General features: G+C 54.2%; 3 protein-coding genes and 1 pseudogene across 3 annotated transcripts in view; 3 read left to right on the forward strand and 1 right to left on the reverse strand.

Moving 5' to 3' along the window:
• Positions 1-26,674, forward strand: part of LOC116887415 — a 496,132-nt pseudogene that overhangs the window by 365,795 nt on the left and 103,663 nt on the right.
• Positions 1-26,674, forward strand: part of LOC116887417 (RT1 class I histocompatibility antigen, AA alpha chain-like) — a 431,868-nt gene that overhangs the window by 351,374 nt on the left and 53,820 nt on the right. The window lies entirely within an intron of this gene.
• LOC116887556 (HLA class II histocompatibility antigen, DP beta 1 chain-like) lies at positions 66-10,107 on the forward strand. The gene is made up of 9 exons (XM_032889185.1): positions 66-88; positions 1,036-1,134; positions 1,210-1,337; positions 1,577-1,732; positions 5,415-5,714; positions 8,093-8,374; positions 8,868-8,978; positions 9,203-9,235; positions 9,912-10,107. The coding sequence occupies exons 1-8, from the start codon at positions 66-68 to the stop codon at positions 9,229-9,231; spliced, it is 1,128 nt and encodes a 375-aa protein (XP_032745076.1). The 3' UTR covers positions 9,232-9,235; positions 9,912-10,107.
• The window catches only part of Col11a2 (collagen type XI alpha 2 chain), a 29,261-nt gene continuing 19,240 nt past the window's right edge, over positions 16,654-26,674 (reverse strand). The window contains 34 exon segments of the mRNA XM_032889051.1: positions 16,654-17,674; positions 18,133-18,339; positions 18,477-18,589; positions 19,221-19,341; positions 19,343-19,489; positions 19,595-19,648; positions 19,830-19,865; positions 20,028-20,081; positions 20,191-20,298; positions 20,525-20,578; positions 20,694-20,747; positions 20,851-20,958; positions 21,131-21,184; positions 21,990-22,043; positions 22,136-22,189; positions 22,380-22,433; positions 22,718-22,825; positions 23,065-23,118; positions 23,242-23,295; positions 23,382-23,435; positions 23,617-23,670; positions 23,808-23,915; positions 24,016-24,069; positions 24,187-24,240; positions 24,343-24,450; positions 24,560-24,667; positions 24,883-24,936; positions 25,090-25,179; positions 25,294-25,401; positions 25,780-25,833; positions 25,949-26,002; positions 26,094-26,147; positions 26,254-26,298; positions 26,422-26,475. Of these exon segments, the coding sequence (XP_032744942.1) occupies positions 17,534-17,674; positions 18,133-18,339; positions 18,477-18,589; positions 19,221-19,341; positions 19,343-19,489; positions 19,595-19,648; positions 19,830-19,865; positions 20,028-20,081; positions 20,191-20,298; positions 20,525-20,578; positions 20,694-20,747; positions 20,851-20,958; positions 21,131-21,184; positions 21,990-22,043; positions 22,136-22,189; positions 22,380-22,433; positions 22,718-22,825; positions 23,065-23,118; positions 23,242-23,295; positions 23,382-23,435; positions 23,617-23,670; positions 23,808-23,915; positions 24,016-24,069; positions 24,187-24,240; positions 24,343-24,450; positions 24,560-24,667; positions 24,883-24,936; positions 25,090-25,179; positions 25,294-25,401; positions 25,780-25,833; positions 25,949-26,002; positions 26,094-26,147; positions 26,254-26,298; positions 26,422-26,475 (2,682 nt within the window). The 3' untranslated portion in view covers positions 16,654-17,533.

Below are 26,674 nucleotides of genomic sequence, written 5' to 3' on the forward strand. Positions count from 1 at the left end.
GAAGCCTGACTGCATAGACCCAGGGGAAACCAGCAAGGCTGGATCAGCCAATCAGAGAAGCCAAAATGGCTGGTTTAGCTGTTGCTGGGTAAAGAGGACTAAAGAAGAGGAAGCATTTTCAGAAGCTAATGTGGCCAAGAAACTTCAGCCACAGTCACCGTGAGGGGTAGAGATTGAGAAGATAAGGCACACACCCCCTGATACCGATTCTATTTGATAGGAATCATCAAACATCACTACCACCTCAACATCAGATTATCTCTGATGTTTTGTTCACTGTTTTTGTTTTGTTTTTAAAGATGTATTTTATTTATATAATATTTATTCAGACACACCAGAAGAGGGCATCAGACCCCATTACAGATGGGTATGAGTCACCATGTGGTTGCTGGGATTTGAACTCAGGACCTCTTGAAGAGCAGTCAGTGCTCTTAACCACTGAGCCATCTCTCCAGCCGCCTTGTCTGCTGTTTATTTATTTATTTATTTATTTATTTATTTATGTCACATATACACTTTTGATCTCTTCATGCACACCAGCAGAGGCCACCAGATCCCATTACAGATGGTTGTGAGCCACCATGTGGTTGCTGGGATATGAACCCAGGACCTCTGGAAGAGCAGACAGTGCTCTTAGCCACTGAGCCATCTCTCCAGCCCTTGTCTGCTGTTTTTAATACTTTTTTATTTTATGTACACGAGCAGTTTGCCTCTATGTTGTATGAGCACCACATGTGTGCATGGTGCCCACAGAGGCCAGAAGAGGGCGCCAGATCCCCTGGGATCTGCTGGGAACAGAACCCAGCCTTCTCACGAGAGCAGCAAGTGTCCCTCCCCCTTACTTTTGAGCCGGTTCCTCATGAACAGATGTCCAGCAAGATCTGCCCGCCTTGCTCTCCCTGTCACTGGGATTACATGTGTGCCAGGGATTCAGGCTCAGGCCGTTATACTTTTGTGGCAAGCACTCTACTGACTGAGCCATCTCCCTGGCCTCTTCTGTGACTCTTGAACTAAGATTTGGCTGTGTCTCCTCAGGTACACGACCTGTGCCTTCTTCAGTTACGCAGTTGGGTCTGGTCGCGCTGTCTGCAGCAGTGCGCTGGCTTCCTCCCGTCTGCCGAGGGGCTGTGTCGGGTCTGGCTGAATTATTCCAGTCTGGGTCATGGTGCTTCCTGCACTAACACTCTGCTTTTGCTTCACCTCCAACAGACACCTGGCTTTAGGAGGGCGTCGGGGTCATGTGGCTGCCCTGGACTGGGTGACAAAGAAACTCATGGGCGAGATCAATGTCATGGAAGCGGTGCAGGACATCCAGTCAGTGCGTCCTCTGTTGGCCAGTCCGTTCCCTAAAGGATGATGCCCTGTGGGTCCTGTCTCCCATGAGCCCCTCCCACTTTCTAGCCAGCCTGTGACGTCATCTCACCTGTATCACACACTAGGTTGTCAGTCCTCTCACACCATCTGCCCAGTGACTGATGACTCATAGGAAGCTCAAGCCTCATTGGCTCTTTCCTTAGACTCTGTCCAATGGGATCATAGCAGATTACTTCAGTCGTAGACTGTGCTGTTCATCCAGGAGCTCAACTTCAGGAGTCCAGCATCCCCGTCCACTGCTTTCCTCACTTCATCCGCCATTCTAACTCCATGATGGTCCCATGGGTCCCTATGGTCTCCTGGACAGCAGCTCTGATGGTGTTGCTGAGCAGAGAGATCCAGGGCGGGGCCCCTCCAGGTAAGAGCTAAGAAACATGTGACTCAGGAGAGCCTGGCTCAGGACTTTCGGAAACAGTCGGGCATCTCCCACAGCCCGCGTCCTTCCTTCCCAGGTAGAAAAGCAGGCTCATATCCACATTGCATTTTTTTCTTCAGCCAGTTTTTCCCACTCCCGGGAACATAGAAACCGTGAACCCAGCAGAGATGTTAAGGGGTCTGCATGCCACACCCTGTGGACGAGGGGCCTGGGGTTCTAGAATACGTTTGCAGGGGCAAGGTTTACAGAGAGGCCAGAAGGCTCAGCCTCCTGGGTTTCCCCACGTCTCCATCACAGCCTTGAGGGAACTCAGGTCATCTGACTGACTCAGCGTTAGGAGAGAGTGGTTTCTGCTCACCCAAGATGGGGCAGGAGCCTGTGCCTTCTCCGGAGACATTGGGTGCACTTGCCGAGGAGGGAGAGAGAACTTGACCTTGTTGATCACAGAAGGCTGAGAGACCCAACTAAGGGACAGCTCAGCTGTGGAAACTGTGCCTTCAAGGTCCAGGAATCAGGAATGGATGGCACCAAGTGTGTCTGGGGCATTGAATGACCACAACAGGTGAGGGAGAACACCGTCGCCCCCCCCCATTTCAATCCTACTTCCTTCATGGATAAGTTCTACTTACAAAAGTTAAGCGCTGGGGTTGGGGATTTAGCTCAGTGGTAGAGCACTTGCCTAGCAAGCGTAAGGCCCTGGGTTTGGTCCCCAGCTCCGAAAAAAAGAAAAAAGAAAAAAAAAGTTAAGCACTGTCAAAGGAAAGTTTCAAAATTGCTTTCCTTGCTTGTACAAACGTGAATCATTGATAAGGGAGGAGAAGTAAAAACTAATGAGTTAAAATGACAAGACTCATATTCAGAGGCAAGGAGAGGCAGGTGGGGAAGAGGGAGAGAGAGAATGTGCATGGTAGGGGTTCAGGACCTGGGACCTGGGTTGAGACACCTACCATGGAGGCAGGTCAGGACTTCCACACAGTGTGAATTGGCTACTACTGAAGCCCTACGGCCTTCCCACCCTCCCCTTCCCTCCTCTGCCCGAGCCGTGCAGGTCCTCCTGAGCACACCAGGATGAGCTAGTAGTTCTGGGTTACTATGGTGACAGAAGGAAACATCAGAACATCCCATAGTCATCTCTTCCTGCACCTGCAACCTAGACTTGTTTGCTCCCCCGTCTCAGGAGGGCTTCCCAGTATCTGTGGCTGCAGTGACACGCTGGGCTCCTGTCTCTTGTCTTTAGCTCCTCCCAGCCTTACCGTCCCTCTGACATGGTGGACAAGTTAATAAGCGTCTTACGTCAAATGCATTGGGAACCCTGGCAGTGTTAATACTGAGGCCTCAGAAGCTATGAGGCGAAGAAGCTCTCCCCAATGCCCCTGCCTCAGCCTCTCCATTGCTGGGATTACAGGCGTGCATCCTCTCACCAGAGCCTGATACCCTTTTAAGTGAAACAATAGATTTTTAGTTCAGTGTGTTTATCACCTGCAGTGCTGAGAAGGGAACCCAAGGCTTCACAAGCCTCCATCGCCAGGCTGCTCCTAGCCCCAAGGCTGCTGGTTATAAAACGCATTAATAAACCAGCTTAGAGCGCCCTCTGGTGGTAAATAAACACCTGCCGTTTTATCTTCTGATCCACTTCACTGTGTTGGAACTGGTTGTTCGACTGGAAAAAAGGCAGGATTTGTTTTGAAATGCTAATTTTTCAGGGGGGGGGGTGGAACAGGAAAACAACCATCTTCACTGAAAAGAGTAAGAACAGACAGACCCACAGAGGCTCACACAGGGCAAACAGAACGAACGCACATTGCTAGTGGCTCCTAGGAAGAGAGGGAGGGCTCCCACATCTCTTTTGTAACAATTACCCAGCCGGTGCTTCTAGGAATGAGGGAGCTCACCGGGGCTTCAGTGAGGTGATTTTTCAACGATTAAGGTTCAGGACAGGGCCCTCCCCCCAACCCCGTTAGACCAGGTTGTCCCAAGATTTGCAGCAATCCTCCTGCCTCTGTATCCTTAGCCATGGGATTTCAGATGAGAGCTGCCGTTCCACGTTATTTTTAAAATGAATGTATTATGTTTTATGTTTTGTATTATTGTATGTGTAGGGAATCCTTTGCCTGCATGCTCATATGTGGACCATGGGTACGTCTGGGATCCACAAAGGTCAGAAGAGGGTACTGGATCCCTTGGAACTGGACTTACAGGTGGTTCTGAGCAGCCCTATGGGTGCTGGGAGCTGAACCTGAGTCCTCTGCAAGAACAACAGCATGTGTTCCTAACTGCGGGTCCACCTCCCCAGACCCTAATTAACTTTTAAGCTATCGTGCCAAGCGGTGAATTTCATCATAGTGTTTCTACATAGGCAGTCCACACCTTTTTTTTTTTTTTTTTTTTTTTTTTTTTTTGGAGCTGGGGACCAAATCTTTCCACATGGCTAATTAAAGTGCTCTATCAACTGAGCTAAATCTTTTACCCTTTTTAAGGCCAAGTTTTTTCTGCTACTTCCAGCAGGTGAAACAGCGAATTAAGCTTTTTAAGTTAGGGCTTATGTGTTTATTTCTGCATTCCCAGGAAGGGACAGGACATACTGCGTGTATTACAGCATGTAGGAGTAAAAAAAAGATGCTGGTTCAGAGAGGAAAGCACCTTGTTATGGGGAGGTGACATTTGCGGTATACAAGTGGGCGGGTTCAGATACAGGAATGTCAGTACATCGCCCAAGGCCCCGCCCCCGCCCCGCCCAAGGCCCCACCCCCTACACTGCAGCTCCTCTTCTGTAGGGACTGCTATGGTGAGATTCTGTAACTCCTGGTGGCCCCATGTGAGGTGTCATTCCACTCAGCCCCCAGAATTGTAACCTTTCTCTCAGTGTCCCAACCCTTCACTGGTACTGGTCATCCACAACAGGAAGTCCCTTTATGTCCTGTGACCCTCACCCTGACGTCACTGGTGAGGAAACCGAGGCCTAGGGAGCTGCTGGAATGGGTAAACGTGTGTGTGTGTGTGTGTGTGTGTGTGTGTGTGTGTGTGTGTGTGTGTGTGTGCCTGGTGCCGTTGGATGCCATGCAGGCTTTGATCTTGAACCATGGAGGTGTGCCATGGTGAATTCTGGAATTCAAATGCCAGGCTCTCTTTTTTTTTTTTTTTTCCGAACTGAACCCAGGGCCTTGCGCTTTCTAGGCAAAGCGCTCTACCACTGAGCTAAATCCCCAACCCCTGCTGCCAGGGCTCTTAATCACCCAGTCTTCCATCCAACTCCATAACTGCTCTTTTGAAAGTGATGTCATTGGTACCTGTCCCATGCGCCAGTGGATGGGACAGCATTGATTGAACTTAGAGGGAAAGAGGAGAAAGAGGGAAAGACAGGGGACAGAGAAAGAAGGAGGGAGGAGAAAAAGAGGGAGGGGGAAGAAGAGGGAGGAAAGGGAGAAGGTGAGAAAGAGAAAGGAGAGAGAAGCGGAAGTAGGGAGGGGGCCATGTTGAGATATCTGCAGGGAATTGGAGGGGAAAATGGGGGATATATATGATGATGATTCTCAAAAATAAAGAAAAACCAATCAATAAAAACAGTCAAAGATCTAGACTGAGAGAGAAGAGGCAGCCAGGCTGAGTTGGTGGCTCGGCGGGGGTTTCTCAGTGGGGGTGGGACTGAGGCCTGCGGGGGTCCCAGCACCTCAAGACGCGGCCTCTGTGCCCTCAGAAAACCACCTGCTGCGCGCGCTGCACGAGTGCTACGCGGAGAACAACGGGACGACGCAGCGATTCATCATGAGATGCATCTTCAACCGCGAGGAGTTCATGCGCTTCGACAGCGCGGTGGGCGAGTTCCGCGCGCTCACCGCCATGGGGCGGCCGTGGGCCGAGTCCTGGAACAAGCAGAAGGACTACATGGAGCGGCGGAGGTCCGAGGTGGACACGGTGTGCAGACACAACTACGAGCTGAGCCAGGGCTTCACAGTGAAACGCCGAGGTGAGGTCCCGCAGGAGAGCCAGGCTAGGCAGCAACCCGGGGACCCACATGGTGGGATGGGGGAGTGGCAGGGGGAGACTTGGGGCGAGCACAAGGGCAGAGAGGTTGAACTAAGGAATGTCAAGAACACGTCAGGCCTGGTAACCAGCCTGCTGTGGTAAAGGGAGCAGGGCCACGGGACAATCTTAGGAGCTGTGGGGAGATGGGCCACAGACGCCACCTCCCAGGAGTGCGAGCTGTGGGGGTTGGGGACGGGCACAGAAGGTGCAATGGAGACTCGGGACTCAAGGACAGGTGCAGGAGGGTCCGCCCGGTGAGGTCATCTAGAGAGGCCAATCAGTAAAGAGAACAAAGGGGACCGGAAGCAGGCTAAGAGCAGTCACTGTGAGGAGACTATGAAGGGAAGCAAAATCCGGGGCAGGGAAGTGTCGGGAAACTGAGGTATAGAGGGTGGCAGACAACAGCAGACAGGGGGACCAACAGCTTCAGAAGGTAAGGACAGAAGTTGGAGGGTTGGGAAGCCAGAAAGGAGGTAGGCGGGTTAGACAGGCGGTCAGAGCGTGAAGGCGGCAGGTGAGCTATGCAGAGCCAGGAGAAAGGGCCCCTGGCTCCTTCCCGTCAGCTTTTGGATGGAACTTGGTGAGCATCCTGAAGGGATCTGAAGGAGAAAAGCCAGGGGTGAAGCGGGCAGCCTTCTGCAGATACAGGGAAGAGGGTGTGTGGACACACGCCCTTAAACCCCTCTCTGGAAAGCGAGAGTCCCCGTCATCAACTATTCCTGACTCCTAGGAGGGAGTGGGAATCCAGACGGATTGGGAAGGAGTTGGGACAGTGACCTGAGTCAGAGATGATGACCCAGTAGCTCGGTAAAGTGATGTCCAAAGCACATGGGGTTGTCCTCAGTGGTAGGCTGGCATCCAGTGTGCTTGGTTGCTGGGTTGCACAGAACCCTAAATTCCAGTCTGAACTTGGGTGAATCACCCGAACCAGAGTGTCCCAGACTTGTCTGCTCAGCAGATCCTCCAAAAATCACCGCCCAGAGGTCACACTCGGCAGTGCTGAGGACCCCAGAGATCCACGCTGAGCAGGTGCCGGGGTCTGAAGACTGCTTTCAGTTAGTGTCCCGGTGGTGACAGGGTAACCAGGTACAGACGTGTTGCCAAGCCCGAGGGTGGTTGTTTGAGTCGTTCTCACCATGTAGCCCAGGCTAGACCAGAACTTGCCACCCACCAGCCTCAAGAATTTCAGTTGGGTGAGCACCACACAGAACTGCTGTCCAAGTAGGAAACGTCAAGGTTTCAGCCGTGCTTTCAGTGTCGAGTGAGCTGGGAAGAGGGAACGCCAGAGTCCATCACCCTAAGAACGATAATCGTGGCGCATATTAGGAGAGAGGAAAGCACTGCTGCCGTTTAATCTTAAAACTAATTTGAGGGGTTGGGGATTTAGCTCAGTGGTAGAGCGCTTGTCTAGGAAGCACAAGGCCCTGGGTTCGGTCCTCAGCTCCGAAAAAAAGAACCAAAAAAAGAAAAAAAAACTAATTTGAAATAAATAAACAGGACTGGAGAGGTGGCTCAGTGGTTAGGGGCGCCGACTGCTCTCCCAGAGGTCCTGAGTTCAAATCCCAGCATGGTGTGCCTCAAGACAGCAACAGTGTACTTATACATAATAAGTAAATAAATAAATCTTTTAAAAAATAAACAAGTAAACAACTAACAAAAAAGAAAATGGTGGCGAGCTATGAAGTTTCTTTTTCTTTTGCCATTGTGAAATATATTTTGAACCAGAAGAGTAACAAGTCCTTTGGGCCTGTAGACTTAGCTGCAGAGCCCCCTAGAGGTCAGTTGTATACTGCAGGCATGTTGCGTATCTCATGGCATGTTCTAAGGTAAAACTGACTAACCCAGAGTCCGGGAGTTCAAATGGAGGGAGACACATCTTAATTCATAAATCACAATTCAGGAAGGAGTTGACTGAGGAAATGTCAGTTCATAAAAGTGACCAAGTAGGGGCTGGAGAGATGGCTCAGTGGTTAGAGCACTGACTGCTCTTCCAGAGGACCTGAGTTCAATTCCCAGCAACCACATGGTGGCTCACATCCATCTGTAATGGGATCTGATGCCCTCTTCTGGTGTGTCTGAAGACAGTGACGTTGTACTTACATACATAAAATAAATAAATCCTTAAAAATAATATTTGAATGGACCTTGTGTCCTTCTCACCATGACAATGTGGGAGACTCACTATATCCTGGAACTCACTCTGTAGCCCAGGCTGGCCTCACACTCACAGATTCACCTACCTCTGCCTCCCGAGTGTTGGGATTGAAGGCCTTCACCACAGAATCACACTCTCACGTGACGCTTCTTTTCCACTTCTAGTCCGGCCTAAGGTACACGTGTCACCCTCCAAGAAGGTCGCCCTGAAGCACCATGACCTGCTGGTCTGCCACGTGACAGATTTCTACCCGGGCAGCATTCAGGTCCGCTGGTTCCAGAACAGCCAGGAGGAAACAGCTGGGGTCGTGTCCACCAACCTGATCCGAAACGGGGACTGGACCTTCCAGATTCTGGTCATGCTGGAGATGACTCCACAGCGGGGAGATGTGTACACCTGCCACGTGGAACACCCCAGCCTTGAGAGCCCCATCACAGTAGAGTGGAGTGAGTCACTGTGGGGGCTCTTCTCGATCCACGCCCTATAGAGCGGGCAGCGCCCTGACTCAAGATCCACTCTCCTGCCCTGGGTGTTTATACACTGGGACCTGATCACCCCAGCTACTCCTGGAGCCCCCTGAGGCTGGTTCTGAGTTGGAGGCACGAGAGGAGAGCCTGTCTCTGTCCTGGGGATGTTGAGGGTGTAGGATCTGGCCCTGTCAGACATCCAGCGTGATGCCATGACATCACGCTGCGGTCTGACCTCCCCGAGTTTGCCTCTTGACTGTCCTTGTTCGGAAGGGCAGCTGCCCCAATCCTCATGGTGATCATTTGAAGACACGAGCCTGGGTCTATACTTCAGAGACCTTCGGCATATTCTCCCCCACTGTGTGTTCCTCTTGGTGACCTTCGTGCTGATATTCTACATCCCTGTCAGACAGTCACTGAGTCGTGCTGTGCCTCAGGAGGGGATGTTAACCCCAGAGTCTCTTCTTCCCAGGGATCCAGTCTGACTCTGCCCGAAACAAGATGCTGACCGGAGTGGTTGGCCTGGTGCTGGGCCTCATTTTCCTGGCCGTGGGCATCCTGAAGCACGTGTGGAGCAAGCAGGGTGAGAAGAGTGTAGAGAAGCAACCTCCAACCCCAGCACAGTTAGGAGGGTCACAGGTTCAAGACCAAGCCCCAGCCCCGGGTCTGACCATTAGGCTATCAGGCTCCCAGGCTTCTGTAGGTGGGGTCCGTGTGGTGAAGGAGATGGAGGAGGGATGGAAACTGTCTCTCACCATCTAAGGAGATTTTAGTAGCTGAACGTGTTCCCTTTCATCCCTCATTCAGCTCAGCTGAGACCCCCAGGATCTAGATGAGCAGGTAAGACATTGTGTTTGTCCTGAGGGCTCCTCGGCATGGTCAGAAAGTCTCAGCCTGAACTTCCCTCTCAGTCCCGAGGGGATGTGGGGGAAGAGCGGGGCTGAGGAAGGGAGCTGAGGTAAGTTGTCCTGGTCAAGCTAACACTTGGTCTTTTCAAAGACTATTTTATGAGAGATAGAGGGAGGGAAGGAGAGACATAGACAGAGACAAAGAGATAGAGACAGAGAGCAAGCAGAATGAATCACCTGTGTGCCCAGTGCCTGCTGAGGCCAGCAGAGGGCGTCTGCTCCCCTAGAACTGGAGTTACAGACAGCTGTGAGCTACCATGTGTTGCTGGGAACTGAACCTGGGTCCTCGGCAAGAGCTGCAAATGCTCTTAACCACTGAGCCATCTCTCCAGCTCCTGAACCCCGTCTTACTTTCTCTGTCCTGCGACATAGAGGAGGAGGTACCAGCAACTACAGTGGCTTGTTTTCCCTCCATACTGCCCCTGACCTGATCTCAGCAAGATCTGTATCACACACACACACACACACACACACACACACACACACACACACACACACACACACACACACACAGTGGGGCCTGGCAACTAGTTGTCCCTGTAAAGGGAATATCCTCACCCCCTGTCTTCCTCCAACTAGGTTACACCTCCCGTGATCTCCTCCTCCAGGTCCCAACTACAGATCCACCAACAGAGGCTGGAGAGACGGCACAGCAGTTTAGTATGCACTTGCTGACATTCCAGAGGTCCCCGGGTCAGTTCCCACCGTCCACATCTGACATCCGCCAGCTGCCTCTAACTCCAGCTCCAAGGGATCTGAAGTAGTCTTCTGTCCTCCCGCACACACAAATACAAATATCAATGAGTCCACCAGGGCTGGAGAGATGGCTCAGTGGTTAAGAGCACTGACTGCTCCTCCAGAGGTCCTGAGTTCAAATCCCAGCCACCAATGGTGGCTCACAACCATCTGTAATGGGATCTGATGCCCTCTTCTGGTGTGTCTGAAGACAGCTACAGTGTACTCATATACATATGATAAATAAACATATTTTTTAAAGAAATCCATCAACAGGTGAATCCACTGACGAATCCAGGTCTGGTGACTGCTCACCTCCGAACTATAGGACATCAGGGACCAAGCCATCAACCCATGAGCCTCCAGGGGAGCATTCCGGATCCAAACTATAACCTCAGGCACATCCATCAGAGAATACTGAGAGCCCCGCCCCTAGAGGAAGTCTCGCTGTCAAATGTCTATCTGCTGTCTGACGGCTAGAAGGGTGGGAGTTCAGAAGCTATCACCTCCTTGCAATTTAAATTATTTAATATAGGCGAAGCCTCGAATGACCACAGTGGGCAGGCTGAGTTTATAATCTTTGTCTAAGGCTGTCTGAGTGGCTTTTGTGGGGCCATCTGCAAAGACAACACTGTAGAATTGGGCAAATGAAATAATAGGAGAACTCAGGCTTAACTGGAGAACCGGAGAGGTGAAGCGTCTCTCCGTGGCTCATTAGCTCTCAGGATATCACATCCCCAAAGCATAACAGACCCATTAGCAGGCTCATAAAGTTACAGAAGAAGCGAGCCCCAAGCTGTCAGAGTATCAAACACTGCCCAGTTCAGTGGACACCAAAGCCATTGAATGCCACAGAATCACTGTGTGGCTGTGTCCCACATGGGCTCATGCATTTGTACACTTAGTCCCCAGCTGGTGCCGTTATGTTATGTAAGCCCCTACAGAAGATAGGTCTCTCCTGTAGGAGATAGGGCCTTGCTGGAGGAAGTGGATCACAGGAGGGCTGGCCATGTCTTCCTGACTGTCTAGTTCATGACCGCAGTGTGACCAGCTGCCTCATGCTACTGCCATGCCTCTTCCGCCATGATGTTCCGATTCCCTTGGAACTGAGGACCACAGTAAACCCCTCCTCCCTTCTGTGGCTTCTTGTTAGGGTTCTGGCTGCAGCCGTGAGAAAGGGAGTGGATAGAAATACTAAGACAAAGAAGTCAGTTCCTGGGGCTGGAGAAATATGGCTTGGTGGTTAAAAGCACTTACTGCTCTAGCAGAGGACCCAGTTTGAATCCTAGCACTGGCGTCAAGCAGATCACAATCACCTGTAACTGCTGCTCCAGGAGATCCAGCAGGCCTGCACAGTGAGCTCACCTGTAAACTCACTGCTCACAGGACACATGCATCACACACACACACACACACACGCACACACACACACATATACTGCACATACCACACGCAACACATGCACACACACATGCACACATGCACAGACACATGCACACACACATAACACTGCACACATGCACACATGCACAGACACATGCACACACACACCATGCACATGCGCACATACATGCACACACCACACACGTACACACACATGCACACACATGCACACATACACGCACACACACATGCACACACACACACGCACACACGCACACACACATGCACATACACGCACACACACACACATGCACACACACACACGTGCACACACACACCCTTTATAAGAACACACCTCTCTGTACATCAGCATCTCCTTTAACATCTCCTCTGAGGTTGAGGAGCTTTGCCTGAAACCCAGGTCTCTCACAGGATGAGGCGAATCCCGAGACCCTTCCTTCTAAGTCTGTTGCAGCACTAGTGTCTGGGGACACCTCACACCGTCGTCAAACCATCTTAGACAAAAGGTTGATACTTAAAGTCTAAGCCAGGCGTATCAGTTCACACCCGTAATCCCCAACACATGGGAGGCAGAGGCAGGAGAGCCATCCACGTGTTTGATGCCAGCCTGAGCTATCAAGTATAACTCCTGTTGAGAGCTTTTGGGGCCGCTTCTAGGAATTTGGCATTTACCACTGGGCTTGGACAAGGAAGTCGGCTCAGGTAAGATCGTCAGAAACAGTGACCTGGGGCTTTGTGTACTGCTTTGCTGAATTACTCTCTCGTGGGATCTCCCTGTTTGCTACTTTAATTATGTCACCTTTGATCTAAGAACTGACCGTGTGTTTTGCATGTACCTAGAATGATATAAAAGCAGGCTGGAGAAAGCTAAAGCTGCTTCTGCCTCAGCCCTGGCTGGAGTCCCATTACAGTTTTGTCTAATCGTCTCTGTCTTTTCAATCCTCCCTCCCTCCCTTGAGACCCTGTTGACTGACTGAGCTGGCTTGGTCAGACTCCATTTAAAAAGAACAGAAAAGCAATCCCCACTGGACTGAGGTAAACCTTCAAGGAGAACAGGTGGCCTCCACCTGATTTCCGGGGGACAATGTGGACACACCTGAGAGCGTGTCACCAGGAGCCACGCACTTGCTGGAGTGTTTGCGGCTTCCAAGCCCTTCACAGATGAAACGCTGAGGCTGCACACTGGAGCTGCCAAAGCAGGCTACCTGTTGCTTTTCACCGAGGCCAAGATCTGGTTTGCTTCTGCATCTGGGCTGCTCAGGGAGGTATCCCTGAGCTTCATTGAAGGTGTTGAGTGATGCTACTCCCAGTGAGATATAAATAAATGCCTTCTCACCTCAGATAAGGAACCAACCACAGACCAGAGAAAGAACACCACAAAACACAACTTGGGGCACCGAGGAGTTAAATCTATGGATGTGGGATTACTTACAGGAATCAGTGACAGCTACACTCAAGAATGCACTCCAGCTTGGGCAGTGGCTCATGAAACTGGAAACTTGGAGTGAGATTGTCTCCAGGAGCTCAGCAGGTCCCAGTGTTCTTCAGCAATTCTTTCTGCTCATATGTACTTGGGATGGGAAAGACCTAGTGAATCTGGTCGGTTTCAGGAGCTTCCTGAAACTTTTGAGTTGTTCACCTCCTGAGTTTTAAGGAGTTTCCCTGCAGGATGGGATATTCCCCTCCATTTACATCAGCCTGAGCCTTATCAGCTTCCTTACAAGTTGGAATGCTACACAATAAAGGGCCAGAGACACAGTAGTCAGTGCACAATGCCACTTCCCATGAAACTGCTGTGACAATGAGAAAATTAATACCAATAGGACATTCAGGAGCATCCAATGCTGGGAGGAATCTCCTCCCCTCAACAGACTAGAGGCTCTCAGAAGCCCTCCAGGAAGAAGGTGGCCTGTGACCAACATAGGGCTGCTCTACCAGGCTCACAGGAACAGGGGCCACACCCTTCATCCTGGGTCTCTACCACATAAAAACTTCCTTCTGAGGCAGCTCGAGTCTTGTTCCTCCTGCCCTTCCTTCTTCTATCCATTGCCACCTAGCCTGGCCCTGTGCATCAGCAACTGTGTATGGATCCAACCCAGGTAGAGATCAAAGAAGGCCACAGCCTTCTAGGGTCCAGTTGTCCCAGGACAGTGGCCCAAGTGTGTTCTTCACGGTCTTTGTTCTGTTGTTTGTGATAGGACCTCTCACGATAGCCACACTGGTCTCTAACTCACTGCACAGCTCAGACTAACCTCAAACTAAGCAATCCTCCTGCCTCAGCCTCCCTAGGGTCTGGATTTGCAGGCATATACTTGATTATTTTTAACCCATAGAAACCCCAAGCCAAGAAGCAGTTGTGAGGGTGTGACAGGCTGGGGGACTTCCCCGTGGTTGTTTCCCTCCCCCCTCCTTGTTTCTCCTTCCCCTCCTCTAGTCCACCAACAGGGTGGTGGGCTGTGTGGCTGTGTTGTCATCCTCTCCACAATTCTGTCCTAGTCTTGCCTGTTCTGGTGTCAAGGACGCATCCCTCTAATTTGAGGTCTCAGCTAAACTCGGAGACTGAAATCTTTCTAGAACTGTTGCCTCCTATAGCAGCTGGTATCCTGTCCCAGTCACTGTGGGGCCTCAAAGCCTTTGATCATCTGCTCCTTTCTTTCCTGCACACACACACACACACACACACACACACACACACACACACACACACACACACACACACACACACACACACACACTCACACACATGCACACACACACTCTCCACACACACACACACGTGCACACACACTCACACACACACACACACTCACATGTGCACACACACTCACACACTCACGTGCTCACACACACACACACACACACACACACACACACACAAAGAGAGACTTCTGCCCTAAGCTATCACTCACCTGCCTACATGCCAAGGCAGCCACATTCCCTGGCCCCACCCCAGAACCTCTGCCTTTCAACTCCTCTCACACAGCCTGAGAGACCAGCCCCAAGTTCCTAGAGAGGAAGGAGAAGCTGCTGCAGGGAGGGGCTGTGAGCTGCCAGTCAGCTGCCACTTGGCAGAGTGGCTCGTGAACTGTCCGATCAGGTTGGTTGGCACAGTAATTTAATAGCCTCTTGTGGGTTGGGGACCTGACCTCCAACTATAAATGTTATTTGAGTAACTGTGTGGCATTGTTTCCATGGAGAAAAGCTGCCGGAGCTCAAAGCAAAAGTGACCTTTGGAGACACTCCCCTTTGTGCTCTCGAGGTGACCTCTCTGGTTTAGTACCAGCTGCAGTGAGAGCCAAACCTCAGTTCTGGCCCAACCCTGCTGGGAATGAAGGGGGAGGGGAAAGACTCTCTCTAGACAGGACTATAACATGGAAAGAGACAGGATTGTCCAAAGCGTTACTAAAAGCTGAGATGGCACACTGGCACACACACACACACACACACACACACACACACACACACACACACACACACACACTGGACATACTTCAGCCCTCTTAAGGGTTGAGGTACAGGGAATAAGAAATTGATGAATTGATGGGTGAAGGAGGGGAAAAGATTTAGTGATATTGTAGGGACTGCAATATTCTGGGTTGTTTGTTTTTGAGACAGGGCCTCTGTGTAGCTCTGGCTGTCATGGAACTTGACTCAGAGAGTTGGCTCTGGCTCCCAGTGCTCAGATTTTAAAGGCATGAACCACCATGTGCCCAGGCTGGGACTATATTCTGATTACTTTGCAATGGAGATGATAATTTAAGTAGAAGACAGCAGACAGGGAGAAAGGCAGAACTGTGGCACTCAGATGCAGGAGGGGTCTCCACCTGTGCTATCTCTACTGGCATTAAGTCTGCACCTGCACTGACTCTCCACCTGCACTGAGTCTGCACCTGTACTGAGTCTGCACCTGTACTGAGTCTGTACCTGAACTGTAGTCTGCACCTGTACTTGGTCTCCACCTGCACTGACTCTCCACCTGCACTGAGTCTGCACCTGTACTGAGTATGTACCTACACTGTGGTCTGCACCTAACTGTAGTCTGCACCTGCACTGTCGCCTGCACCTGCACTGAGTCTCCACCTGCACTGACTCTGCACATGTATGGGAGTGGAGGGTGTCACCACCTGCACTGTGGTGTGCACCTGCACACTTAAGTCTCCACTTGCACTGAGTTTCCACCTGCACTGACTCTGCATCTGCACTGAGTCTTCACCTGCATTGAGTCTACACCTGCAATGAGTCCGCATCTACAGTGGTGTTTTCACCTGCACTGTGGTCTGCACCTGCACCGAGTCTGCACCTGCACTGAGTCTGCACCCTCAGTGAGGTCTTTACCTCCACTGAGTATGCACCTGTACTGGAGTGGGAGGCTCCTGGGATCAAAGATGAGTAGGGTCCGAAGAAGTCCCATGGTTTTGTCTAGATGATGCAGTCTGGGACTCACCACAGGGAAGTGTTGGGGATGAGGTGAGTGTTGAATGCAAATGCAGTCATCCCATCCCCTGGGCTAGAGACAGGAACTGGGCACACTGTAAGAAGGGACCCCAGTTGGATAAGGCCCTGGATTAACTCTCAACCTCCACTTGGCAGACAGCAAGCAATGCTGTGAAGATGGGAAGCCCCCAGAGAGCAGGAGGCCCTCGAGGGGTGACCAGAGCAGGCCTGAGCTAATGAGCAAGCCAGAGAAGGGCGATGGGAAGAAAGGAGGTCAGCATCCTTCGGCAGAGAAATCGGAGTCTACGCATACACAAAAACCAGAGAATTAAAAAGATGCTTATACACATCTGTAAATCATGTGCCGTGGGAGGCCTGACTTCGGTTCTGACTTTTGACAATGTTGCAAGCCTGGGGATACAATGTGTCTTGGGGAAGGAGATGCAGAAGTGAAGTCTCAGAAGTCAGTAGAGTTGAGACTGAACCAATCAGAGCCTTCTAACCTTGAAGACCTGAGGGCAGCTGTATTTGAAACATGGAGGAGGCAAAGCTCACACCGCCAGCCCCAGTGGCAGCAGCCCTGTACTGGATCAGAGCCCTGTGCATGATGTCCCTGGGGCACCCATTTGGGGGGTCTGTTCTTGCCACCTGGGCTGCTTAGACCCTGGCACCTGCTGGAAAAGTGTGTAGGGTGAAGCCAGCCTTTTGGGGGACAGGAGCTCTGTATGAAGCCTGGAGGAGCCTGAAATAATAACACAAAATACCAGCACACACCCAGGAGAAGACAATCACATTGTTTAACCGTCAGTCAGGAGGGACGTGGGCACAGGGCTGGAGAGGTCCTGGGAGTCCCTTCTAGCCATAGGCTAGACAACAGCTTTCTTTCCAGGATCAGGGAAGGTGAGAGGAGGTGTGGCCAGGACAGTGGCTCAGAGCCACGGGGAAGAACATCTGTATCTCAACAACCTGCCAGAGGCAGGTCGTGCACAGCCCTCTGGTCTGGTCTCCCCTCGGGGAGCGGCCTGGTCTTAAGTAGCAAGAGATTACTCTCAGGGGACAGATGTGTCATGGAGCTTACACCACGGGGCAAGAGGGAGTCCTGAGGCAGGGGAGACCGTGTGTTCCAGCATTCTTAGTGCCCCAGGTGGAAGCAGAGGAGAGGTTCATCCCAGGAAGCCACACCCACACAGGCACTAAGGAAACCCTGAGGGAGGATGTGGTGCGGGCCCACCCTTGCAGCACCTGTCCCCAATATCTGCTGGGATTTTGGGCGTTTTCTCTTTTTATCTTCTTTGTTACTTTGTTCTTCCACTCTTTAAATAATTACTATAATTATTTTTTTTAAATACAAAATACACAGTGTCCTTTCTCTCCCACGTGTTTGGGGTGACAGGGAAGTGTTTTAAATAAAGGTCTCAGCTCTCTAATGGGTCATAAGTGGGAGAGCTGGAGGCCCAGGTACCGCCCTTCCCCTGGGCTGTCCTGGCACCCCCCGCCCTGCTCACCCCACACCTGGGTGCTGCCCCTGACTTGAGGCTTGAGGTGCCCTGACCCAAGGCCCCCTAGACAAGGAGGGATCCTTAGGAGAGGTGGCATGGAATCCACACCGTGTGACTCCAGGTGGACCTGGTTTTGGTCGACAGGGTCAGAGACAGGCCTAGCCCATGAAGCAGACAGGCCCCAGAAGCACCCCTCCCCGTCTTGTAGGGGCCCCCAGGTCTGAGAAGGAAGCATCCAGCACGGGCAGCTGCTCCAGCACAGGCGTGCGCACCTCTAACACCGTCCGGCCTTGCTGGGTCTTCACGGAGTGGGGGACAGGAAAGGAAGATGTGTGAGCACGGTGAAGCCTCCCTGCATGGCCCCCTGACCTCAGCCCCAGGCTCGACTCTCCTCTGAGGATCTTGACCGTATGTGGATGATTCTGGACGTAAGTTTATCAGTGTGTACCTGCTCTCAGAGGCGTGTGTTTGTAACCTCCGTGTGCCTCTCCTGGGCACCTGAATGTCCAGTTGCCGGAGCCTGTATAACTCGGCATAAGGCAAGTGTGTGTGTACACACACAAGCCCACACAAGCTTGACTGCCATTTTTCGAAGCCTCCTCCTTAGCCCTTTAAGTTCCCTCCCCACACGAGCATCTGGCCCTGGGAAGTTGTACTCCTGCCTGCTGGTTCCTGGGCACCCTGTTGAAAGCGGCTCCCTATCTTCCTGTAGCCCAACTCTGGGACCTGCCACCCACCCGGCACTCCTGGTCCCCACCTGACAGCCATCTCTGAACTCCTTGACGTAAGGGCTGGTCTCAGGGCTCAGTTCATCCTCATTGGCCCCTCGGAGTTTCAGGGGACCGTCCTGGGATACCCCAGAGCAAGGGTAGGACACATCCTGGTGGGCAGAGACGCTGAGCAGCCGCAGGAAGGTGAGCTGGACCACGCCCACTGGGGAGCCTTCAGAGTCCACGTAGGAGAACTGGGGAGAAACAAGAGACAATGGTGGCAATGGCGGGGTCAGGACCGGCAAACTGCGGTCTTGGGACAAGGGAAGCAGCAAAGGTCACAGGGACAGGATGGACAAGGATGGGCAGACTGCGGGCCAACAGCTCGCACCTGTGTGACGTCATCCCTGGGTGTGACACAAGTCTCCCCTCCTGCTGTAAAGTTGCAGAACACCCGGAAGGCGTCCCGGGCACAGCCCTGGTTGGGGTCAACCCAGTACTCTCCTGTAGGGGGAACATGGAGGTCAAGGTCACAGAGGTCTCACGCTCCCAATACTCCTCCATTTACAGACTTCCTTCCCTTGCTCTGCCTCAGCGCCCCGGAACCACAGCCCAGTCCCCCAGTGCTTTCCTACTCACGGCTCCACCCTACCTCAGACATTAGCCCCTTGCAGCCCTCCCCAGCCTGTGCCTGGTACCTGCATCACCAGTACTGAGTCTGCGCTGCTCCGAGGATTCAGGTGCACGTGCACACGCTGTGAGTGTGTGTGTGTGTGTGTGTGTGTGTGTGTGTGTGTGTGTGTGTGAATTCACAGAGGCCATAGCGCTCTTCCTATCTCCTGGAGTGTTTGTGTTTGTGTGTGAGTATATTTGAGTGTGTGTGAGAGTATATGAGTGTGAGTGTGTGTGTGGGTGTGTGTGTGTGTGTGAGTGTGTGTGTGTGTGTGTGTGTGTGTGTGTGTGTGTGAATGTGTGTGTGTGTGTGTGTGTGTGTGTGTGTGTGTGTGTGTGTGTATTCTGGGAGTCCTGTCAGCTGCTAGGACGCTGAAGCCCTTCACTGAACCCCAGCACCTTCACTAAGATCCCAACTCCCAGCCGCCACTTTGCAGTGCCCCGGCCTGAGGCTGGTGCTGACCATCGGGAAGCTCCGGGTGGCACAGCTTCAAGTCCTGGCAGGTGCGGGCAGGGCTGTCCTGGGTCCCTGTCGGCCTCCTCATCTGTTCGATCTCCTCCCGCAGAGAGTCCAGTGAACCGAAAGATCTCCTCCAGTCCTGCAGGACTGCCCGGGGCACCGCCAGTGGGTGTGGCCTCCTCATCCTGCATCAGTTTGCTTCCGTCCACAGAGCGCCGGGTCTTCTTGGGCATCTGGATGGGCAGTGGCTGGATCACCTCGCCTGGGGGACCCTGGGTGGGGACAGAGAGGGTACAGTGAGGTCCCTGTCAGAGTAAAGGGTAGGCCCAATGGAGTGCTTACAGCCAGAGCCCGGTTGGTTGCCGCTCCTCACTCACCGGGTGTCCTGGAGGGCCCTGAACACCTTTCTCTCCTTTGGGTCCAGCGGGGCCCTAACAAAGGAATTAATAAAGTCAGGAGTCAAGCATAGGCTCGAAGTCACAAAGGGTCAAACTGGTCTCTTGGCAGAAATGAGGGACCCCCACTGAGACAGGAGTGTGTGGGGTTGCCCTGAGGAGACAGGGTTAGGGCCAGCTCTGGGAGGGCCTAAGTGAAGGCTAATAGGTCACTCACTGTGGCTCCTTTAGCTCCTTTGGGGCCGGACGGTCCCTGTAAGTGAACAGAAGAGGTCAGCTCAGCACAGGGTACAGGACGAAGTCGAGTGCGGGAGCAGCACAGAGACGTAGGGAAGAGAGAACTGAGGACACACAGGACTGGACGGAGCATCCGCAGTGAGCTTACGGGATCAGGAGGAGAAGGTGGCGTACTTACAGGCAGGCCAGGAGGCCCTCCAGGACCGATAGGACCAGATGCTCCTGGGATACCCTAGAACAGCACAGGGAGAGGCTGGGTCCCTCAATTCCCCACTCCACAGGACAGTTCCTATCCCCACCCCACCCCGGACATCTCTGAGCCACGTCCATCCTGCACCCACCGTCTCTCCCTTTTGTCCAGGTGAGCCCTGAGGGCCAGGAAGGCCACGGTCACCCTTCTCGCCTTGCTCTCCGGTCGGCCCAATCAGTCCAATGAGGCCTGGATGACCCTGGATAAGGGGAAAGCGGCCACAGGGATGCTAGAAGAATGTACTCAGATGAAGTAGGGCAAGAAGAAAGGAGACAGACACGGGCTCTGGAGGAAGCGTCAGCCGGGAATGGTCCCATGAGTAAGAACCCAAGGTCTGGGCACTGGAGGCCCAGAGCAGAAAAGTGGGCACTGGGCATCCCCGTGGGATCTGGGGCTGAGGCGTGTGACCCCGTATCTTCTCTTACCTTCTCCCCCTTGGCGCCAGCATCACCCCGGAGGCCAGGAAGCCCTGGGGGTCCCTGTGGGGAGACAGGAAGTCACTCTCCTCAGAGGTGGATCCAAGTTCACCTTCTATTCCCTCCCTCACTCTAGCCAGTCCGGGGGACCCACCCACCCACATAGCCAGTCGCTTACCACAGGACCTGGGGGCCCAGCCTGGCCTGTGGCTCCAGGGCGGCCTTGCTGACCCTATAGGTTAGAAAGAACACCCCGGGGTCGTGAGGATTGTCGCTACATTACACACCGCCCATGGCCGGCACCCTCCTCCCAGATCCTTCACACTGCGACTCACCACTGAGCCAGGGAGCCCTCGAAGACCATCGGGGCCAGGCTTCCCTGCTGGGCCTGCAGGGCCCACAGGGCCTGTCTTTCCTGGGGCCCCCACAGCACCAGGGTCCCCCTGAAACACACAGAAAGAACTTGTCCTCAAAGGCAGAGGGGGTATAAGGTGGAAAGTTTGGGGCTCAGAAGCATGGGCAGAGGGCTCAACATGGAAGAGGTGGGCATCGGGAAGACATCTGGGGAGGAGGATGTGGGCTAAGTCCCAGCACCCAGGGTGGCCTCTCCGTCACCTTGGCTCCCTTCTCTCCTTGTCGTCCCTCCGGACCAGGAGTGCCAGCGGGTCCCTGAAGAAGAGAGGGGAGGGAGGGGGTGATAAGATGGTAGCCAGCCCAACTCAACTCAGCCCCCTCCCATCCTTGCACACGCATGTGCATGCATACACACAAACATGCATACACACACTTAGGTACACACATGTGCACACACAAGCATGCACACACATGCACATGCTTATGCACACACAAACATGCACACATGTACACATACAAACATGCATACACATACACACACACTTATGTGCACACACAAACATCATACACACACACACACTTATGCGCACACACAAACACACACACACATAAGCATGCATACACATGCACATGCTTATGCACACACAAACATGCACACACATGTACACACACAAACATGCATACACATACACACACATACTTATGCGCACACACAAACATGCATACACACACACACATACTTATGCACACACAAACATGCACACATATGGACACACACACAGAGGACCATTGACAGATGGTGAGGACAGGAGCGAACACACCCACTGTTTAAACAGAACCTCGCTGCCTGTGGTGACGAGGCACTGGGCCACTTTCCCCCATCCCACTGCTTGCTCCGCAAACTAAGAGCTTGGGCCCCGCATCCTGAGTCCACCTTGATAGTAAGTTAACCCAGATCAAAGCCCGGGGACAAAAACACCCAAGGTGCCAACCACAGCAAAGATGGCCGGCTACGTATACCACACCCCAGCCAAAGATAACCAGACACCAGCAGCTCCCTGCCATCCCCTGCCTCACCTCTGCCCACCCAACCCTCGGACGGGCAGCTGGATCAACCTACCCGCTTTCCAAGAGGTCCAGGGGGCCCGTTCTCCCCGGTGGGGCCGGGGGATCCCTAGGGAGGGAAGGCATGAAGAGAGTGAGTAGGCCTCAGTCAAGAGACCTCCGGGAGCAGGTACAGGGGAAGAGGGGCTGCTGCTCACTCACAGGCTGTCCCGGCTCGCCATCCTCGCCTTGGCTTCCCTTAGCACCATCCTGGCCCTGAAGGGTGAGACAAAGTCAGAGGAGGGTCCCCAGCGAGGCAAACATCTCAGCCAGGATCCGCTCCTGTCACCTGCAGAGTCACCCTGCCGAGCCCTGGCTCCTCCAGACCCAGGCCCACCTACCACACAGAGGCCGACCGACGAAGCACCACCATCTTAACCTCTCCCCCTCCCTGGATAAGACTTACCCTTGGGCCAGCTTCTCCGGGGGGGCCAGGGTCCCCAGGAAAGCCAACGGGACCCTAATGCAGAGGGAGAACAAAGTCAGCACCCCAGCTCCCTAAGGGCCCACGCACACTCGCACACTCTCCTCCTCACACTTGGAAGAGGATCTCCTGCACCCCTCTTCCCTGCCTCATCCCTCACTTCCCTCCGCACTCTGCCCCAGGAGACCACACTTCCAAAACCTCTCTCCCAGCCATCACCCCATCCTTGGGCCCCCATGTCCTACAGTGCCGATGCCCACATACCCCAGTACTCCAGGGTCTCCCATTCCCAGAGCTCCCCCTTTAGCCCCCAAACTCACAGGGTTCCCCTTGGGGCCGTCATCGCCTGTAGGGCCTTTGGGCCCTGGTGGTCCAGCCTCCCCTGCCTGCCCAGACTCTCCTTTCTCACCACGCTCTCCACGTGGACCCTGCAGAGCGAGTGGAGGGGTCTTGACGTCAAAGAGCTGGTCCCCACTCTCCAGGCAGCCTCAGCCACCCCTCAGTCACTTAATGACAAAGGGACAGTCAGAGTCAGGCCAAGAGGGAGTCCTGGCCCCTCCTCCCTTGGAGGAAATGGTGGCTTGGCTCCATCAGCAAGGAGAGATCCCAGAACGAGACAGAGAAGGACAATGGGGTTAGAGAGCAAGGCCTCAGAGTTGTCACTTACCTTGACGCCCGGCTCACCCTGGACTCCTGGAGACCCCGACTCCCCGGGTTCACCCTACAAACAGATGAGTGTCCGAGTTTCCTCCTGAATCCTGACGGTCCCACATCTCAGCCAAGAACAGGCAGAAATCTAACCCTCACCCCTTCAAGACTGGAACCTTCACCCCTCTCTAGTTACCTTCTCTCCAGGGGGACCCAAGTTTCCGACACCTCCAGGGGGACCTTGTGGGCCCTGGAAGAGGAAAAAGAGCCATTATTCGGGGGTGCGGAGGCCTGGCTGAGAGCACAGCAGGTAGGGAAGAGGATGCATTGACTCACATCAGCACCATTGGGTCCAGCGGGGCCTCGAGGTCCTGGGGGGCCAGGGGGTCCCTGTATGGGTGGGGCACGAATGCATCAGGACGGGGAAGGAAGGGAGAGGAGGGGCTAAGGGTGAGCAGGGTGGGCGAGCAGAGATGGGCAGACGGTGAGGTCTGGTGAGGTCTGCAGTGGAACGGCAAGCTGGGGAATGACTGGGTGGCCGGGGGCTTGGGCAGGAGAGGGTCACACTCACCATAGGCCCCACGTCTCCTGTTTCTCCCTTTTCCCCAAAAGGTCCTGGCAGGCCCTGGGCAGGAACAGGAAGCAGAGACCCAGGTGATCAGCCCTTGTCCCTCTCCCTGCAGCCACGGCTGGTCCTCTGTTCCCCCCTCATAGGCTCACCCTGAGCTCCACCTCTCAGGCCCTGTACCCAGCCCTGCTCACCTGTAGGCCGATGGGTCCAGGGGGCCCATTGAACCCTCTTGTTCCTTCGTCACCTTTGGCTCCAAAGTGTCCCTGGGGTCCGCGGGCTCCGGGCTCGCCGTCGGCTCCCTGGAGCAGGGACAAGGGTGCAGTGGTAGGTCAGGGGTTGGCCATCCTCCAGCTATAAACCCGCAGGGCTGGGGCTCTGTGGAAACCCAGAGACACTCACCGCAGCTCCAGGCTGCCCCACAGGACCAATGGGACCAGGAGGGCCAGGAGGGCCCTAGGAAGAAAAGAGAAGTCAGAAATGCCTGTGGGTGGGGGTGGGGCAGGGCAGTGAGCACAAGGGAGGGGGAGGTTAAAGGCCGGGAGATCAAGGGTCAGGGTCATAGACACTTACATGCTCACCCTTGTTTCCTTTGGTTCCCTTCTGCCCAGGGTCGCCCACCTCACCCTGCAGGGGAAGGTAATGAGGTAGATGAGTTAGGAGATATGCAAATTAGACAGAGGTCAGGAGGTCAGCACCGGACACATCTGTGGGTTCGGGTCCCCTCACCTTGTCTCCATCCTCTCCTGCCACGCCTGGGGGTCCTGCGGGACCAGGAAGCCCCACAGGGCCCTGCACCCCGTCACGACCCGTGGGACCAATAGGGCCTTTCTCACCCTGCACAAGGCAATGGGAGGGGTTATGGCTGGGATGCAGCCTTCAAGTCCCCCCTACCACAGAACACCTCGGGAGCCACCACCCCTTAGCTCACAGCTCCCAGGCTCACCGGCACGCCTTTCTCTCCTGCTGCCCCAGGGGGACCCTGTGGGCCTGGACGTCCAGGGGGACCAATGGGGCCCCCTGATCCTGCTGCACCTCGCTCGCCAGGAGAGCCCTGAGGGAGAGATGGACTCAGACCCTCCCGGCAGGGGACCCCGGGACCCCTGACCATAGATCTCAGGACAACAGGAAGTCGAATGGAGCCCGACTCACCCCGAATGTCCTCATGCCTAGGCCCACGGCCCCTGCCACAACCTGCCCGGAATCCTCCTGCACATCCCCTTTCCTGGTTCCCGCCCAGTGCCTGCCTCTCAGGAGCCCCAGACTTACTGCAGGGCCAGGAGGGCCAGCTGGGCCTTCATTTCCCTTCAAGCCGGGTCCGCCCTAGGAACAAGGGGTGAGTGAGACTTCACAGGCATGGGCCCCCAGAAGACAAGGGAAGTGTGGGCTTTGGGGAGATCGGTAGAGAAAGCGGGGTGTCATATCAAGGGGATCCGATAGTGAGCTGTATCCATAGGCTTTCGGGGTTACACTCACAGCAGTGCCCGGGAGGCCTCGCTCTCCTGGGAAGCCTCTCAGACCAGCGGGGCCATCCTTCCCTGGGGCCCCGGGGGGCCCGGGGTCACCCTGAAATGAAAGGGTGATAAGCCATAATTAGAGCAGAGACCCTGGCCCCCCGAGCCACGCTGGCCCACCCTGTGCAGCCCACCCCCGACTCCTCCCTGCCAGCCTCTCACTGACCTTGGTCCCATCTTTTCCAGCAGTTCCGGGCAGCCCTTGCTCTCCAGGAGGTCCTGGGGGGCCAGGGTGACCTCTCTCCCCCATGGGGCCGCTTTCCCCAGCTGCTCCCTGGGAAGTGTACAGTCTGAACTCAGTTCCGTCTGCCCTGAGACACCCTCCCCCCAACTCTGCATCCCGCAACGTGCCAATCTAGGGCCCCTTAGTCTTGCCCAAAAGCCAAAATTGTTGATGCTCTCCTGGCTGCCACTGGGGCTTACTCCCCAGTGTGGAGTGACCTCGCCACCTTGTGTCACAGCCAGGAAACTTCTCAGAGAGAGAGAGAGAGAAGAGAGAGAGAGAGAGACAGACAGACAGACAGACAGACAGAGACCCAGGAAAGAGCTAAAATGTGGGGTCTCTGCCCAGGCAAACAGTCAGAGCTGAGTTACTGGTGGAGGGGGGCCTAACTCCAGTCTGGGGTGCATTCTCCCCTGCGGGGAAACATACCTGAGGTCCCACCACTCCGGGCGGGCCTGGGGGGCCGGTCTTCCCTTGGAATCCCTGAGGGGACAGCCAGACAGGACAGGGGTGGGTGACAAGAGGAAGCCCAGCACCAGGGCAGCTGGCTCAGCAGGACCCAAGCCCCTCCTCACCCCACACCCCTGGAATCACTCACCACTTCTCCTCTCTGGCCTGGGTGTCCCGGCAGCCCGTCTTTCCCTGCGGGGCCCTGGAAGGAAGGTTTGGGGTCAGAGGGACTCTTGATGCGGAAGAAGAATGAGGGAGAAGGAAGCGATGCGGGCCACCTTGGGTCACCTTACCGGAGGGCCTTTGGGGCCAGGAAATCCATTGGGGCCTTGCGGTCCAGGAAGACCCTAGAGACAGAGAAGGGATGAGTGGGGGGCAGGCTCTGGATAGAGGAGCACACACTTCTTCCCCAGGGAACACGGAGAACAGGGAGAGCACTTAAGCCACACTCACCCTCTCTCCGGGCGGCCCGTGAGGACCATCCCCGCCTGATGTTCCCTGTGAGGAAGAGAAGTCAGGGAGTGAGACGTGTTTATCAGGCATCCCAGAGGAAGAGGGAGTGTGGAAGGCTGTGGAGGCTCAGCATCAGGAGACAGACACAGCCTTGCAAAGTCCACTCACCTTAGCTCCAGACTTCCCAGTGGCACCTCGAGGTCCCCGCTGACCCCTTGGACCCTAGGTAGACAGAAGGGGGATGTTAGAAAATCCTTGAGTCTTGAGGAGTTCACAGTGTTGCTGAGGTAGCCTTGAACATCTGATCTTCTTGCTTCTGCCTGAGCCTGCCACACTCAATGGAGGCAGAGCTGGGACTGAACCCATGGCTTGGACACACAGTGCAGAGCTGGGATTGAACCCTTGTGCACACTGCAGTGCT

Source organism: Rattus rattus, chromosome 18 (genome assembly GCF_011064425.1).
Source record: "Rattus rattus isolate New Zealand chromosome 18, Rrattus_CSIRO_v1, whole genome shotgun sequence".
In the NCBI taxonomy this organism is placed as follows: Eukaryota; Metazoa; Chordata; class Mammalia; order Rodentia; family Muridae; genus Rattus; species Rattus rattus.